This window comes from Cuculus canorus, chromosome 2 (genome assembly GCF_017976375.1).
Source record: "Cuculus canorus isolate bCucCan1 chromosome 2, bCucCan1.pri, whole genome shotgun sequence".
Classification (NCBI taxonomy): domain Eukaryota; kingdom Metazoa; phylum Chordata; class Aves; order Cuculiformes; family Cuculidae; genus Cuculus; species Cuculus canorus.
The window spans coordinates 94,569,941-94,587,513 of NC_071402.1; the positions used below are offsets into that span (position 1 = coordinate 94,569,941).

The window sequence follows — 17,573 nt, forward strand, 5'->3', positions numbered from 1 at the left end:
CGTTAAAATCACACTGGGTGTGGAGCATACCGATCTCATTTTCTAACCAGGAGAAGCCATTCTTGTGCTTGACGCTCCCCTTTGCCAATATAGAACTAGACTCCCAGCAGCCTCAGATACAACCAGCACTCACCCGACTCTTGTCTGGACCCGTACCTCTGCCCAGTCCCATGCCAAGTTTCTCAAGAGCAGGCAGGTGATGTTTACAATAGACTTTACCTGTATTCTACCCTATGGCACATAACCTCTTAAACCTCACCATGATGAGTTCCAACTACTAGAATGATTTTTATTAGGTATGTCTAATTACACAGCCAATTTAATTACAAGGACCTGGAGTTAATGCTTTTAACAGCTTGATCTTGTTGAACACTATAAATGAGATGCCTGCATTAAGATCTATTTATATTAATTTACAATCCATTTCAGATGTCTGCCATGGGATGACAGAAGAGGACACAGCAATCTGTGGAAGCAAGAGGAGGGTTGGTGTTGGCACTATTTTTACACAGGTACAGTAGCTGAAGTTTTCTCTGAACATGCTTGTGTGTTCACTCCTTTCTGTAAATCACTGACAGGGACAATGCACCTTTCCTTCAGAACTTGCCATATTTGAAAGTGAATTCAGTAGGACCCACTTATGAAGGCATGAAATTGTCCTGTTTAAAAGTGTAAGTTATCTTGTGCCTAACGCACTTAACATTGAGACAAACTGCTCTACTACTCAGAAATTGTTGCCTAGCCCTCAGCCAGCTTCCCCTGGCCTCGATCAGCAGTCTTTCAGAGATAGCCTAATGTTTTAGTGTCTTTTCTGTGGACAGAAAAGGTTCATGTCTACAAGCTCCAATCCCTGATGGCTTGTCTTGGCAATAGGACATGTGACTCTGCCATAACCTGTTCTAAATAGCAATACCTTTCATCAAAAGGTTATAGTTAGGTGACTTTAGTTCACACTCACCAGAGCAGAGACCCATAGATCCTAGCACTGTCTTAGCCCATGAGTAAGCTGAAGGATGTAAGACAGAGCCCCATGCTGGAAGGGCTCAAGCACCATCTCTTCAAGAACATGACAGCAGGGTTAGTACATGTGAATAGCTTCAGTCAGAAAAGACACTAAAACATTTGCAAGTAACACTTTTCCTAGACAGGACTGCTGAAGCTCCAAATCTCTACTTTCAAGCTGTGATTTTTCATTTAACTCATCTCACCAGAACACACCCCATGTGTATTTGGGCCAATTTACTGCAGGAAAGCTCTTCAGAGTTAATTCTGAAAGCTATTTCACAGTTGGATTATGTCAGCTGTTTTAAAGACCACCACCTGAACAAAGGTGGTCATACCAGGTTAAACTTCTTCCCTCCCTTGAAATATGCATGCACCTGAGGAAGTTTCATTCCCTTTGAAAAGGTGACAACACAAGACTAAACATGAAAAAACTTCATACTGTATTTTCAGATCAGCAATGCCTCAGATGAATTTCAGAACAAAATTAGTCTTAACAATAAAGTAGATTTTAGAAGTCCTTTATTAATCTGAATATAAAAAGACAGAAGTTGCCTACGATATAGGGCAAAGCTCTTGCTTCATGAGGAAACAAAATTTTCTTTACAAAGTGAAAAAATAAATACCCTTTTAGAGTAAGGTTTATATGCTAATGTGTCATAAAAAAGTAGAGTTTTAATATTTTTGACAAAATGTCTGTGCAAAGAAATAAATGCATAAACACACATTACTGCTACATTAAGGCAATATGAAAAGTATAGTCAGAAAATTTCAGTAAAGTGACAGTGTACTTTTCTAGCTTTGATTAAGCCAGTATTGCACCCAAACATGGTCTCTAGTTCCCTCTGTACCCTGGAGAATACACTAGGAAACCAGAGCCCAGAATGCCCAAGTAGGAGGGTGGAGATTAAAGACATTTTAGCAGGAAATGACCTACCCAATAAAGATGTTAACTGAAGAAAGCGTTTAAAATTATACACTCTTATTTTTGAAACCAACAGTGCATGTTTAATAGTTCAAAATCACTCTCCAAAAATAAAGCCAACTAAAAGGGCAGCTGACTGCAGCTCCCAAGACCACCAGCCAAGCTGGACATGGGAAATGTGGGAGCATCTTGCCCACTGACGGCTGTTAAGTCCCATAACTGTGCTTCCACAGGACACTGCCAACCAAAAGACTCTCCTGCCCTACCCTCGCCACTGAGATCAAACTTGTTCTACTCTTCCAAAGCTACTCTCAGTTGTTTTAACAGTTCTGAATTTAATACAGCTGCTTGATGAAGCCTTGTAACTTTAGTTTAAGAATGATTTTATTTTAAAAGTTCGCTCCTCTTTAAAGCAGTTTACTAAAAGCAGAAGCTATGAGCCATACTAAACTGATATTCATAAAAGCTAGTCTTACTATTAAAATAAATGGGAATGACTGTACTAAAAAAAGACACAAAAGACCATAAGACAAAAGGCTGCATTGCTTTCGCTGGGTATATCAGTATGTGTACACCACATTTCTCCAGGGTTACCTAGCTTTCTGGCAACACTGCCATGCTACTTATGCATTCTCCTTTTAGTTATCATGAGTTGATTACACTTCTGCTCTCAAAAGATGTCCCAAACCATTCTGGACATGCTGAATGAAGAACGTTTGTTAAAAAATGCAGTATTTTCATGGATAGATGCCAGAGTGATTGCCTTCATCACAATCAATGGATGCATTTCATATTAGTGCAGTTTAAAAAGTACATGATGGGTTTAAAGTGTATACGTAGATCATATCACAGTCAGGTTGAGAAGACTGGTGTGGGTTGGCAAGTACACATGCTGGACATGCTCTACACGAGATCTGCAAACAGGACACGACTGGAAAAGAAAGACATCAGGAAATTAGGTTACTTCATATTGAAAGTACTACAGTTATTGGAGGCTTCCCTCCATGTTCACACTAACAGAGCATTTATACATAATCTCTGTATTTAAAATAGGGTACCATGAGAAACATGCAGGTAATTCTTACCCTTAAGACAAGCTAGCACAGCTAAAGCTTATTCTTCATCAAAATAATGTTCTTTGGCATTAGTTTACCACAAACAACATTTTTAAAGTAAGTTTTACTAGAGTCTCAACGTAACTGATTAATCCATGACTTAAGTAAACAGAAACCCAAAAGCTTCCACATATTTAACGTTAAGGTTAACGTATACCTTAATGGCACTGCCATTACCTGTAACTGGGCACCACAAGTCTTGCAGCACACTGTGTGGCCACAGGGACAAAAGGTTGAATTTATTTCTTCTTCACAACACACCATACAAAGCATGGACTCCTTTAGCTTCCGCAACTTCTCTTGCAGAGCTTTTGTTTGTTGGCAGCTAAGGCCCTCACAGTTGTCACAGTTCACACTACTTTCCGAAGACTTAAGTGGAGAACTTGGTGGGGTTTGGTCACTTCTTGAAACAAGATCTACAATGCCAGCATTATAAAGAGCTCGCCTCGCGTGATCATAAACTTCTTTTGATGTTCTTTTAATGTCAAAGACGTACTTTTTACCAAGATTAATATTTTCATTCAAGAATAGAGATGCTAGGTGGCCCTTTAAGTCTCGACTATATTGCATCATGACAGCACTGGTCACGGTGTCACACCTATAAAACAATAAGACAAATACAAATGTGGTTAGTTAGTACCAATAAACCTATTCTGAAGGTTGTTACTGAAGCTGAAGTAACAGCACTGACATTTAAGCAAATAGAACATTCTGAGATAATATTTAAGCTTTTGAATGTTGTTTGCATGACAACTGTACTTTGAAAAGTATAAAATGGAAAAGTGACAGTTACTTTACATCTTCAGAAATGTGAAGTGTTTGGTAAAACAGAGTCAGTCTATGCAAGAGACTTAAGGCATTATGCTAATATAAGCAGCCAACACTTGCTTAATTCACATGCAACCCCTTGCAACTTGGCAACCCCTCTTTACATGGCAATTTCCAGACTTCGCATTAAAGAATTCCAATTAATAGTCTTTGGACAGGTCACCTCTTTAGACAGGCTCGCAAATTTTTTAGCATGGAGTCAAGTAACATCTTTAACCAAATTTCTACTCAATACTTTGTTTAATATTGTATCATGTGAAAGAAACCAGTGTGAATGCAGCACAGAGAATTGAATTAAGCCATTTTTATTTGCCACCAAGTAGTTCAGCTACTCTAACCATGGTTGTCACATATTTAAGTGATAGTTAAATCTCCAGAAGCCTATTTTAGGCATATCACTTCTCTAGACAATGTACAAAACACGAGAACTACAGCCTCACTAGGCCTGAGGTCCAAGATCAAAGCACACGGCCAAATGCTATCGCCTAGCTAAAATTCTGCTTTAATTAAAAAGCTGCAGAGGGTAGTTACAAGCAGAAACAAAGATGAAGAAGTTAGGACTGAGTTAAGTAATCCTTTAATTGCCTGGAAAAAAGTATGAAGAGTGCAAACCAGCAATGCAAGGGCATATAATTACAGAGCAGAACAAGACATGCTTATCATTAGGCTCACAAAATAAGTAGGGGTTAGAAAGGCAATCACCTGATGTGAATTGCTGTAACTAGTAAAGTTATCAAATTTGAGAAGCTGGACAGGTCTTTGCCTAGTATATGTAATTTTCTCTGCCTTACGTCAAATTCTTCTCTTAGAAAGTAATCAAAACTGATACGTGGTAGCTAATTTAGAGACATTGCCATTAAATGTCTCTGACAGTTCTGTTGATCAGTGTTGGACTTCATCATAGTAATGAAATAGGGTTTAAAAAAACCAGCTATCAACAAATGATTATAGCACCCCTTCCTTAAAGGATAATGGGATAAAGACAATGGAGAGATGCTGGCATGAAAAAGTCCTGGGCATGTGAGCAAGGACAGAGAAGTTGTATGTAAACATGGTATCAAGTGACATACAGATAACTTCTAGCAACTGGAAGAGTCAAAGGAAAAAAAAAAAAAGAGTGCATGTGCGTATGAACTACCCCTACATATTCTGAAAGAGTCTTCCTTCTTTGCTCTCTCATCCTCCCTCACACAGGGGCAATACATGTATATGTATTGTTTATGAAGTATCAAAGAACACAGTACGTTTATATTCTGAAATGCTGTTATTCATAGCAGTAGATTGAGAAGTTTTGCTTACTTGTCTTGTACTCCCACCCCACAAAATGAAAAGCAGCAAAAACCTGTTCAGCTTCTGGACTTAAAAGGAGAGTAGAGGCTGCAAAGACAATGAAATTTTGCAGAGAATTTCTGAAGTGCAGTCAGACCACTGGTTGCTTAAGCACTTAATTTAAACACTATGGAGAAGAGCAGCAGCACTTGACTCTGGTGGCAATACTGACCTGTAAAATGCATGTGTCTCCGTAATTGCTCTATAGAGTCCACTTGCTGCCCTTGTGCTGATCATCTTAAACAAGAGAACAACACTATTACCAGACTCCTTGGTAACAGTCAGATACACATTCTTCCCAGACTGAGTAGCCATTTGAACAACAGGATAAGCAATTCTATAAATGAATATAAAAAAGGTTATTTAGCTTTTAATAAGGGCATTTTTCTACAAACAACAGCAGTGCACTTATCAGAAGTTGCAATGATTTCCAACTGATGTTGTGTTGGATTGAAGATGCTGCCTCAAAAATGCATATAGAAATCAAGAGTATTAAGGTCTGTTGTCTTGATTACAAGCAGGCAGTGTCCTCAGACCCTATGTTTCAATAGTTCCTTTCAGTAATTCACAGAGCAGTTCTGTAAATCTATGTAAAAACTAGGAGCATGCTCAGTACTTCTGAGAACTAGAAGATGAAAGCAGTTCTACAACACATACCTGTTGATAGGACTGAAGTCATCTTTACAGATGGATATGCCTTCAGGTCCAACACCAATAAGGAGTTTTTGCCCTTCACTGTCTCTCACTGAATGCCATTCTACCCCATAGTTCTCCAGCATTGTTACAATCTGTAGAACCTGGTATTCAGCAGAAGCTTGACTGAGACCTTCTAGCTCCTTGTGCTTTGCAATAATGCTGTAAGTAAAAAGATTAAAGATAGACAAGTTAACTCAAATACGTGCCATTACTGTCAGCAGCTTGTTTTAACATGGGTTTTTAGATGACCTACTTAGACAATTAAATGCTCCTGACCTGCTTTGTCAAGCTATAGACTTCCAGTAATCATTGTCTGAAAAGAACTGAGAATTACCAAAACATCCTGAGAACATTTGAGACAGTACTGTACATTTGCTTAGAAATTAAAAAGCTACACGTAATTAAGACTTTCCAACTAACACCACCACCCCTTCCACATATTTACCTGAAAAACCACTGGAGTTCCTAACTACAAAAAAAATCTACAGGAATGCATGACACTGAAATTTTCTTGATATTCAGGAGTTGAGCTGTGGCGGGGTTCCAGGAATCCCATTTACTTCTCAGTGTAAGGGTACTGTGCCAGATAAATTCTTGTTACTTTTCACAAGGGCAGATTAAAGGAACCTGCAATTTGGTTACCCTGCTCCAAGCATTTAGATACCTACATTTCCCCAACAACTGGAGCTCAACAGCTTTTGCTTTTCACCACCTCCCCCCAGCAACCTCATAATAGACCTTAAAAAGGAACTGAAACCAGAACATTAGTTAAATATTCAGGTTGTATTTTCATCTCCAAAGTTATACAAATTATTAATTTTTTTATATCACAAGATATACTATAGCATCAGCAAGTAAGAGCATAACACTCTTATGCTTTTGGTCTCCGAAAAGGAGGTTATACCATCATGCTTTTTTTTACCTCTCCAAAATGGTGGTGGAGAGTTCTTTTGCACATAGCTCTTCATAGCTGTACTTGGCAGTGTTCTGGTTATAATCTCCAAACTTCATCTGTGCCAACAATGCACTAAGTTCAATTGCATGCTCTGAAGAACACTGAAGATTACCAGCAAGAAGATCTTCTTTTATATGCAAAAAAAACATATGCCTGCAATGTAACCAGAAATGTTTGCTTACACAAGACGTTAAAAGATGTTTGTAATCAAGATACATATCAAATAACATCTCAGATATGTTTAGTAACCATTAGTTTAGTAATCAAGAATTTGAATGAATGAAACAAGTAGAGGTGGTTTGGCAAACGGGAAAGAAGAGGACCTCCATCTTGTTATTTAACTAGACAGATTAAAATTTCTTCCAACAGCAGCCTGCCAACTTTCCTTACAGTCTACCTTAACTTCTATAAATTCTACCTTATCTCCCCTCATGGAAGGCAATATAAATTTTTTACCATTTGTTCTTAAGACTCATTTATGGGAAGCAGATGTAAAAGTACTTACACTGTAGTGTATCACTGAAAAAATTTTTTCAATAAAGGAAGCCTCATGCCCACAGGGATCTGTCTTAGCTTCCACAGTAATGGGACATTTATTTTACTTTTCTAAAATTACATGTAATCTACTTGTCTTAAAATGCTCTATTGAATCACTTATCACTGAAGTTGAAGAAACTAGTAAGCAATTAGCTTTCCTTCCAACAGCAATTTTGGATATGTATATCCTGTTGTGGCACTCTACAATTACATTGAACAACAGAGCAAATAAGGCTACTTTTTCAGAAACAAGCAAATACTTGAATTGCAGAATTTGTATTCATTCTTAGCTCTACTAAGGTAAACGCTGCAGCTAAGAAAATACTAGCCCTAAAGATACCGCACTTTCAGAACTTTTGCCATCAGGAAAAAAAAATTAAATTGTCCCTACAATCCATTTACTGCAACAAGTCACAGCTCCAACACCTTTTTTGAGCTGTCTGAGAAATCCTAGAGCTTCACTGCAGCTGTGACAAGTGCTTAATTGCCTCATTGATGTCTAGACATCAATCTACACTTCAGCAGTTCTAGTGGTGTCTGGTGGAAGCTAACATCCTCACTCTATGCAGGATACAAGTTTTGGTGGCAAGAAGATCTGAACTTCAGACAGTACAGTTGTCTCCACTGTTAATAAAAGTTATTCCTTGTTTAGTTTTTTTTTTTTTTGAGCAAGTCCCAAACCTCTACTCCAATTCCTTTCTCCTACTTTGCCAATTCATGACTCTCTTGGCTTAGGCTACAGAAAGGCGTATCTGTGGCTTTCAAAATCCACTGGTTGTACACCCTCGTTTTGGAGCTCGGTCTGTAAATCCAGACAGATTTTATGAATTACTAAAACAGTATGTCCAAGATACAGTAAAATAGTAGGCATTTCCCTACTACTAATCAACATTTCAAAAAAAATGGCTTTTTGTGCACTTCTGATCCTCTGTTAATATCAGAACAGGTTTTCCAGTCATTATAACTAAGCACACTAATTACACATACAGTATTTCAAAGAAATGTCTGACAATTTTCTTCTAATTAGCCAACACATGCTTACAGCTACCACACCTAAATACTTGCTCCTTCAGTTTTTTATGCATACAACAGCACTGGCTACACAGGGAAAAGTCAGTCTTCTGCCCTTGCTGGGAGACCTTACTGACATCAAGACAGCTGAAAAACAAAAGATTGCTCCTGCAAATACAGATGCATTACAGAAACAGCTACAGCAGAGGCATGGCTTGTCAGATTCCATTACTAAAAAGCCAGTAATGGCACAAGTAGACAAATGAGTTTAGGGTACAACATGAAAGAGCATCACACCAGTTACTGTGCAGTAACTACCTACAACTGGGTCTTATCACAGAAAGGAAAACATCTTGGACACTAACACTACTTTGCATTTTTCTACTGAAGGGGACAAAGATATGGCACGTGTAAGGGACAGTTATGGCAAAGTAACTAAAGCTATGCCAGTTCATGTCATGGCTGACATTATGGTAAGCTATTTTGTTGAGTCAGAGAAAACATCCATATTTAACACTCCATCTCAGTCACTGGTCTGCACTTTTAAAAACTTGTTTCTGGTCCAAGCCCACTGTCTAAATTGCACCTAAAATACATGAGAAAGTACTTACCATAGGACCTATCAGTGAAATCAGGTTTTCAACAACATACTGATCTGCTACAGCAGCTGCCCTGAACCAAAGTTCAAACAGCAAATTTACTGTTGGGTCCACAGAACCCTGAACTTTACCAATCAATTGCTGTGGCTCCTAGTCAGCTTAACAGCCACCAGACACGCTGGGACATTGAACAACTAGTGACAGCTTTAAGAACAAACAGAACTTGCCATTGCACTTGCACAGTTCTACATACAACGGCATTAGTACAAGAGATGGCACTACCAGTACCCATATACTACAAACGTCACTAGTGAGTGCCCCCCCAGCTTCATGCTATCTAGATATTGATTTTGATGTATATTCAATTACAGAACATTTCCTTCCAGTTTGTAGTACAAAACAGTATATAAAAATACTAATTAGAGTACAAAGCATCAAGTTTGCCAAAGCAATACTTCATTAGTCACTGCCCAGGCAGAATTTCTTCCTTTACAAAGGAAGAAAAAGCATTTTTTTATTTAGAAGATCACATGCTTTCTTCAGGCACTAGTTACACTGCTGATTTTATATTGATTTTGTATCCTTGTTTTTGCTCCTGTGCTTTTCATAAGTTCTATGTGCAGAATCAAACGTACAGTGTGATCAATATATTTTAGTTGCAAATAATTTGATACAAACGCTGCAGAAAGGGGAGGCTACAAGATTTCAGATGGCCCATTTTATAAATTCCTACTGCTACCAACCCAGAATCACAAACCCAGATATCACATCAATTGCTTTTTGCCTCCCTCTAAAGTGATTTACACAGCCTGACTATACTGAACACCACTACGAGAAATGGATATCAGTATTTCACTACAATGAAATCGCTACACAAGGCAAATCACCTACTTAGTGTTCATCCAACTGAATTGGCAGTAACAGCTTCACCAAATAAGCGATACAAAAAGCATAGACTATACATAATGCAAGATTTTCTCTTAACTCAGGACAGTTCTGTGCATCAGGATTCACAGTTCTGCACTGAAAATTGTTTCTACTAATATAATCAAGGAAAGGAAAATGGAGCACATAGAAAACTAAAGACTATATTAAAAGTTAAGCTCTAAACTTAGCTGCTAGTGGAAAAACTGATAAATCTTAATCATTTACCAATAAGAGTATCTGTATATGACTAATGATTTCTAAACTAAAAATATAGCTAAGAGAACCCATTCTCTTGCCAGTTACCGATGAGAATCTCCACATACATCCCAAGGAAGTGTCTGTTCTCTTTGGGGTATGACACTCCTTACCACAGGATAAGGCTCTTTCCTACTGTGAAGCAAATTCACAACACTAGTTTCTAAAGAAATCAAGAGGCATAATTGTTTTCCCTAAAAATATATTCAGATATCTATATTCTCTTCTTAAAATCAGATATAAGCAGATCTGAGACGACTCCATATGCAAAAGCCATCACAGTCACTATTACGTTCCTCTATCTTTGTTCTTATTTGTTCTCAGAGTGGGTAAAAGGTTAACAACTGCAATCCAACTCCGATTTAGACAAACAGATCCATCAAATTCACCCTGGTGTCTCTTACAGCAGACTTTTATTGCATCGTAGCAAATACCATGACACTGCTGCAGTAGCTAAGCCAACGCTATAGGATATGGGTTTTTTTTATTTTTGACCTACTGCATGTATCTAACTGCATAAAATATTTTATAAGCAAGTTCTTAATTTAACTAATTCATCAACAGAACTGGATAACACTGCAGAACCAATGTACTTCATAAATGTAATTTAAATACTGACCAACATCAGACAACTTTCAACAGTTCCCAAAACAATAGTTACCTCTATCATGGCTGGCTGAATACAACTCTCTCCAATGCTTCATGAGATTGTATGGCTTGTTAGAATCTCACATGCTACTTTAAATTGCCATAGCTTACATATATTTTATTCAGCCATATTACACAAGAAATAACTTCACCCATTTTGAAGTACATCTGGGTAGACGCTAAATTGCTTAAAAAATTATTCACTTCAAAAATATTTCTACTTCTGTGTCATCACTGCAATGTTGACTTTACCCTGCCAGACTTAAAAGCATTGTTTTCATGGAGAACCGTTCGGCTCTTAGCTGCTCGGCAAACACTCATTCTTAAGGTGGATGCAAGCCTCAAGACTCCTCTGCCACACGTTTCACAGACAGCTTTTCGCCAGAGCAGAACTTTCTGCCCCGAGACAGCGGTGCAGGCCAATCCGGAGCCGAGCTCCTCGGGCCGCTGGGCTGGGCCGCGGCGCCGCAGCCGCCGATTCGCCGGGCCGGCCGAGGTTACTCGCAGTCAGTGACCCGGAGTCGGGGCGCGCCGCTCCCCCGCGGGAGGCGCGCAGCCTGGCCGCAGTCCGCGGGCAGGCGCCCGAGCCGCGCCGCGCCCCGACACCGCCGCCCGCACAGCGCCCGCAGCAGCCGCACGGCACCTCCCGCTCTGCCGGCACCACTGCCAGCCCCGCTGCTCACCCAAAGGCTCCGGAGGACTCCGCGTAGTGAGGGATAACCATGCCTCTCGGTCCCAGCTCCAAGCTGGGATTCAGTGCTTCATGTAATTCGATACAACACCCACCCATAAATCATTCTGGCAAACCCACTTCATTTTACTAACTGTTGCATTACCCATCAGGAAAGAGATTGAAAACGAACGTGACAGCCAGAGCTTATGATCAGAGCTGGACCATCACATGTATCTTTAAGCAAAAAGATAGCAGTCCTTTTCAAGCCAATGTGTCTTCCCATTCAAAAAAATGTATAGTTATTCAAATTCCTCTAAGCGAGCACGATGTTCACATTTCAGATTTGTTTGTAAAACTCTAGTTGACAGCAGCAGATTAAATTTGAATAGCATTCTTGCACTGAAGCACTGAAAACAATTCTAAGCTACAAAATCCTGTGGTGAAATTCAGTACTTAGCAAATAAAATTAGAACTTGAGATCCAAAGAACTAAAGAAATGTACTCCTTTTAACCCTGTAAAAAGGAACAAGTGTAATAAGTTTTTTTCCATGCAATTCTCCCACTGAAAGTGCTCAGTGAAGGTGGTTTGCTGCCACAAGTGGCCAAAGGTACAATAATAACCTGCCCTACACCTTAGCACTCAGTATCCAGAAGGTTCCTTCGCATTAGAAGATTAAAATGCATGAGGCTGCGATCTTCCACTGGACTGCATGCTGATTAAAGGTAACAGAAGCAGAGGTTGATGTTCAGTTGCCAGATCAGGTTTTCACACAGCATGTAGAAACCTGAACATTAAATTGTTCCAAACAATCATACACCTGAGTTTTAAAGTGCAAGACAAGGTTCTCTAACAAAGTAGTACAACTAGAGCTGACAAAGCTTCCCAAGTATACAGAAAAAAACTGGTAACAACTCAGTCACAATATTTGCTATTATCATCGTGATGAAGCATATCAACAAAATTTAGAATTACTTGCAGCTTCCCAGATTTCAGAAGCAGTCTCAACATGCATCTAATTTATATGTTAAACCAGCATCAGAGGCAACAAGTGAAGGATTAGGAGTCTTCCTCAGCGTTCTTCACACAAGGGACCAGAAGCCAACAACTCTGCCAGGCACACCCTATACATCAGTTGTGAATGTAACTGCTAAAGGAAACCACTATTTCTTTGCTGACCTGCACACTGACTTTGCACATGAAGGTGAGGAACAAGGTGTCAGCAGTAAATGCGCAGCTAATCCTTGCAGTTCTGTTCTACAATAGACCTACTGATGTAAAGGTCAGTGACAGGCATAACAAGCTTGTCTTTTCTTTGATACCACACATGCTTACACACAAATTAAACATGAATGCAGTGTTATGCATATATGTAAATCCTCAGGCAAACCCGAGTACGAAAAAAGTAAATCTACTGAAACTCAGTGTCAACACTATAGAAATAAATATACATTAATCACAGGCACTACGGAATTCTGTGCCTGCTACACGTAGAGTGCTGGGCATACACAACTCAAGAGTCAGCTATTGCAAACCATTTTACAACTTGTTTTTTAGCAAGAACAACAGTAAAAATACTCAGGATGTAGACTGAACAGCTTAGCTAGAGCCTCACAACTATTCATGGTAACAAGAGAGTGACATTAAATACTAGTTTCAATGCCTGTTGCCCTCCAAAATAATTATTTCCAGAGCAGGATTTTAATAAGACTCTGCTGATGAGGCTCAATTAATTTTAAAGTTGCTTAAAATTGTTCTAAAACTAGTATTTTTGGGGTATGCACAAAAGAAAGCTTGTGCCACCTACAGCCTTTTGAAGTCTTCTTTACAGTGAAGTGCTTGCTACTTTTGATGTACTATAGGAGCTACCTAACCTGTCTTTTAGGCCCTTGGGGTATGTTTCACCAGTTCAAGCTCCCTATTAACTTGCACAGCCTGCCAAATCTTGCACTGACAGTGCTGGAGGCAGGAACACAGGTGTCTGCAAAACCCTTGGGAAGCTGAACAAACATTCATTAAGGATAGCAGGAAAGCACCAGCCATACCACCTTCAGATTTCCTCAGATTCACACTGATTTGGTCAGTGTGGAGACATCCAACACATTCAGGGTAATCTGTCTCATCGGGCATACAACTGTGTTGCTCCTTTTGTTCTACATAAAAATCCTTGGTTTTATCTTTATTGTCATTGATAATATTTAAATAAGAGGACAAATTTCTACAAGGAAAATACTCAGAAAAAGCTCAAAGATATGCCATAGATATGATTTATTTTTCCAAAACAAAGTACATTGAAACTGGAAATTTTTGCCTAGCTAAAGCCATTCTATAGGACAACTATGGTCTAGCTCCATAGAATTCTGAAAACTTCAGATTGACGAACTGAAACAACTGCTCCCCCAAAGCCCCTCTGCTGCACATTAGTTGGAAAAAATAAAACTGTACAAGCATGCTCCTGACTCAGAACCACCTTCTTATGAAATAAACACTAAACCACACTGCCAGCCTCTGACCAAATTCTTTAAACAAATACTCTGTGTGGAACAACCACGTTGTATCCAGGGGCTGAATTCTACAAGTACCAAGTTAAGAAGAGTTATTTTGGTGTTACCATGTAGACACTCAATTTAAATTTGCCCCATATATATTAACTGAACTATCTAAAACTAATAGGAAAAAACAGTTGAAAGGTCAGCCTTAAATATATACATGCGCAGCTTGCTTTAAAGATTACCACATGAATTGCAATTGAGTTAAAGCAACTGTTCGCTACTCTTAGAGAACTCTTGCGACTGCCTAACAGTATAACAATTTAGTTAAGAGGACTGCCCTTAGAAGCAGCAGCACAGCTGTTTCTTTTGTAGCCTCAAAGGGCCTGTAACTATTTGAAAGTTAGTGTAATATAATACCAAACAAAAAGGAATTCAGCAAGTTTTTTTGCTCCGTGAGAGGAATTGTTTCCTGCCTTTCTGTACCAGTGGTTTAGAATGACCTAGAGTAACACTGCTGAACAGGGGTTACTATCGGACATGCAAATACCATATAAACAATTTCATACTGGTAGCTTACTTTCTTCCACTTCCAGGCACTAAGGGCTCATGAATTACCTATGCTCATTACACACTGGCAGCTACAAGACTTACAGAATTGCCAGTTTATTTACTTTTTTTTCTTCCAAAAAAAGGAATAATACATTTAAATAACACTGAAGTTTTAAAACTACACAGAAAAGTCAAGCAAGACTACTAGAAGATGAAAGGAATAAAAGCAGAGTATAACCACTCTCATAGTTATAAAAATTGAAAACAAAATAAGTTAAGTCTACTTATAACCATCTTTACCTTACCTTGTCTGTTCTTGTAAGATAAGATGTGGCTCTACAAAAAACTTGACTCTTAATTTCAATCGATAAGGGGGCAAACCATCCATCTGCTGGGAGATCCTGTTCCTCAAATTCAGCCACAGATTCTCTCCTTTGCTCCCAGTGAACTGCAGCCCAAAATAATCAACTTCTATAATTCCCAGCCTTCTGCAAACCTGGAAGAAAGAGGTTCTTTGTGACACAGCTACAACATAACAATGAAAAATACCACCTGAATTATACTGTTTCAGACTGCTCACTTAAAACACAAAAAAATAATAGATTCATAGAATGTCCTGAGTTGGAAGGGATCCACAAGGATCATGGAGTCAAACTCCTGTCCCTGCTCACACCTTTTTACACAAAAGGTTAATTACTTACTTCAGTGTTAGGTTACATACAAAACAGCATGTAGACAAATACTAGGACCAAACTGGGAATTTCTCCACCAGCCGAAAACAACACATGCACTGCCTTGGTCAAATTCCATGCCCCCTTTTTGCCGCAGGACAGCAGTTTAAGAGGGTCAGTGGATTTCCAAAGGAGGAGAGTATCTGTTATTCGACATCACTGCCAACAGCACTTTCTAACCAAAGGGAAGGAAAGAAAAGAACAACCCACAAGTTTTATATTTAGATGCCACCACCAGACCGGACTGCTGCGTTTGACTTCTCTCCAGCATCCTCACGGCCGCCGCAGCCACATCGAGGCGGTGGCGGCGGAAGGGCGAAAACACCTGGACGGCAGTTCCAGCCACCAGGGCCCCAGCAGGCCCCGGGGAGCCCCTCCTCGGCGGCCCCCGCACCCCACCCGTGCCCCCCCTACCCCAGTGGGAGTAAAACGCTGCTGCAACGAGGCCGAGAGGCCTGCCCTTCACACGCGAGCGCCGGGAAACAGAAGGGCCGGAGAGCCCTGAGGCGGGGACGCAGCAACCTCTACATCCAGCACCGGATAGGGGGAGAAATGAGAGGACGAAAGGGAGAGAGGAGGAAGAAATGAAAGGAGGGAATTGGGGGGGGGGGGGGGGAACTGCGGCGCCCCCTCCACCTTCCCGGGGCGCGCGCGGCGAGATGGGAGGGGGGCGCGCGCGCGCTCCTCACCCCCTTCCACCTTTCCCCAAGAGCGCGGTGGCTCGGGGAGGGGGGAGGGAGGGGACAGCGCGCGCGCGAGGGTCTGTCAGCACCAACGGCCACCGCTGCCTCATCGCACACCTCCTCCCCCCTCCGCCTCAGAGAGAAGGGAGGGGGCGTGCGCGCGCCCGCGCGCTCCTGTCAGGCATCAACGGTCACCGTTACCCCCTCCCCCTCCCCACCCCGCAGCGTCTCCCTCTCCCCTCACCTGGTTGAGGCAGTCCTCGCCGTTAGCTTTCGCCTCTACCTCCACCTCCATCACCACGGCATCCGGCCTGGTCACATAGCACAGCATGGCTGGGGAACACAGGCAGCGCCGCTGTTACCGTGGAACCTTCGGAGCGCTGGTGGTGGCGGCGGCTGTGGCGTTAGGCTCAGCCCCGCGCGCGCCACCCACGCGCAGCCACTGCTCTCCCCCACCACTGCCTGCACGCCGTCGCTGCCGCCGCTCCCCGCTTATATACCCTCCGCTCCCCCTCCCCCCGCCCAGTGGCGCCTGCGGACCAATCGCGAGGCTCCGCCGGCCCCAGCCGCAACCAATCAGCGCCCTTCGGAGGGAGGACCAGGGGGAGGTCGGGGGGGGGGGTGGCGTTTGTTGCCGTCGCTCTCTGGCGCCCCCTGCGGGGCGCGCGCCGCGCCTCTCCCACGTGGGTTCCGCCCCGTCCGAGGGAAGGCGCTCTTCCCGCCTAGCAGCCGAGCTGTCTCCGTCTGCCATCGCCTGCCACGGCCTTGTTACACTGGAATTATGTCTGAAATCGCAGAAAATTAAGGTCTTCCAGCACCATCCAAAAACTCCACCTCGTTCTGGTGAAGAAATTAGTTATCTTCGGCAATAAGAGAGCATCAAGCGGCTTTTTGTGGTCTGGAAAGTGTAAAGCTGAGGTGGTAACACCAAGGAGCAGGCGCTGAGCTCTTCGCTCTGGCAACCAGTGACAGGACCCGAGGGGATGGCAGGAAGATGTGCCAGGGAAGGTTAGGTTGGCTGTTAGAATCATAAAATCATAGAATCATAGAATAGTTTGGGTTGGAAGGGACCTTAAATATCATCCAGTTCCACCCCCCCTGCCATGGGCAGGGACACCTCCCACTAGATCAGGCTGCTCAAAGTCCCATCCAACCTGGCCTTGAGCACTTCCAGGGATGGGGCTGCCACAGCCTTCCTGGGCAACCTATGCCAGTGCCTCAGCATCCTCATGGTGAACAAATGCTCCCTTCTGTCTAGTCTAAATCTGCCCCTCTTCAGTTTATACCCATTGCCCCTCATCCTGTCACTACAAGCCTTCCTGAACAGTCCTTCCCCAGCTTTACTGTAGCCTCTTCAGGTACTGGAAGGTCGCTATAAGGTCTCCTTGGAGCCTTCTCTCCTCCAGGCTGAACAACCCCAACTCTCTCAGCCTGTCCTCATATGGGAGGTGCTCCAGCCCTCTCACCATCTTTGTAGCCCTCGTATGGATCCATGCCAGGGAGATGTGCCAGGTAGGTTTAGGTGGGATATCAGGAGGGTGGTGGAGCCCCGGAACAGCTCCCAGGGAAGTAGCCACGCCGCCAAGCATGACAATATTCAAGAAGCATTTGGACAACACC

The 17,573-nt window shown here is 41.8% G+C and overlaps 1 protein-coding gene across 1 annotated transcript; it reads right to left on the reverse strand.

Moving 5' to 3' along the window:
- Positions 1–1,507: 1,507 nt before the first annotated feature.
- MYLIP (myosin regulatory light chain interacting protein) lies at positions 1,508–16,410 on the reverse strand. The gene is made up of 7 exons (XM_009564155.2): positions 16,198–16,410; positions 14,845–15,035; positions 6,818–7,003; positions 5,857–6,054; positions 5,372–5,536; positions 3,220–3,640; positions 1,508–2,858 (listed from the first exon to the last, which is right to left on the reverse strand). The coding sequence occupies exons 1-7, from the start codon at positions 16,282–16,284 to the stop codon at positions 2,769–2,771; spliced, it is 1,338 nt and encodes a 445-aa protein (XP_009562450.1). The 5' UTR covers positions 16,285–16,410; the 3' UTR covers positions 1,508–2,768.
- Between the last annotated feature and the right edge of the window lie 1,163 nt (positions 16,411–17,573).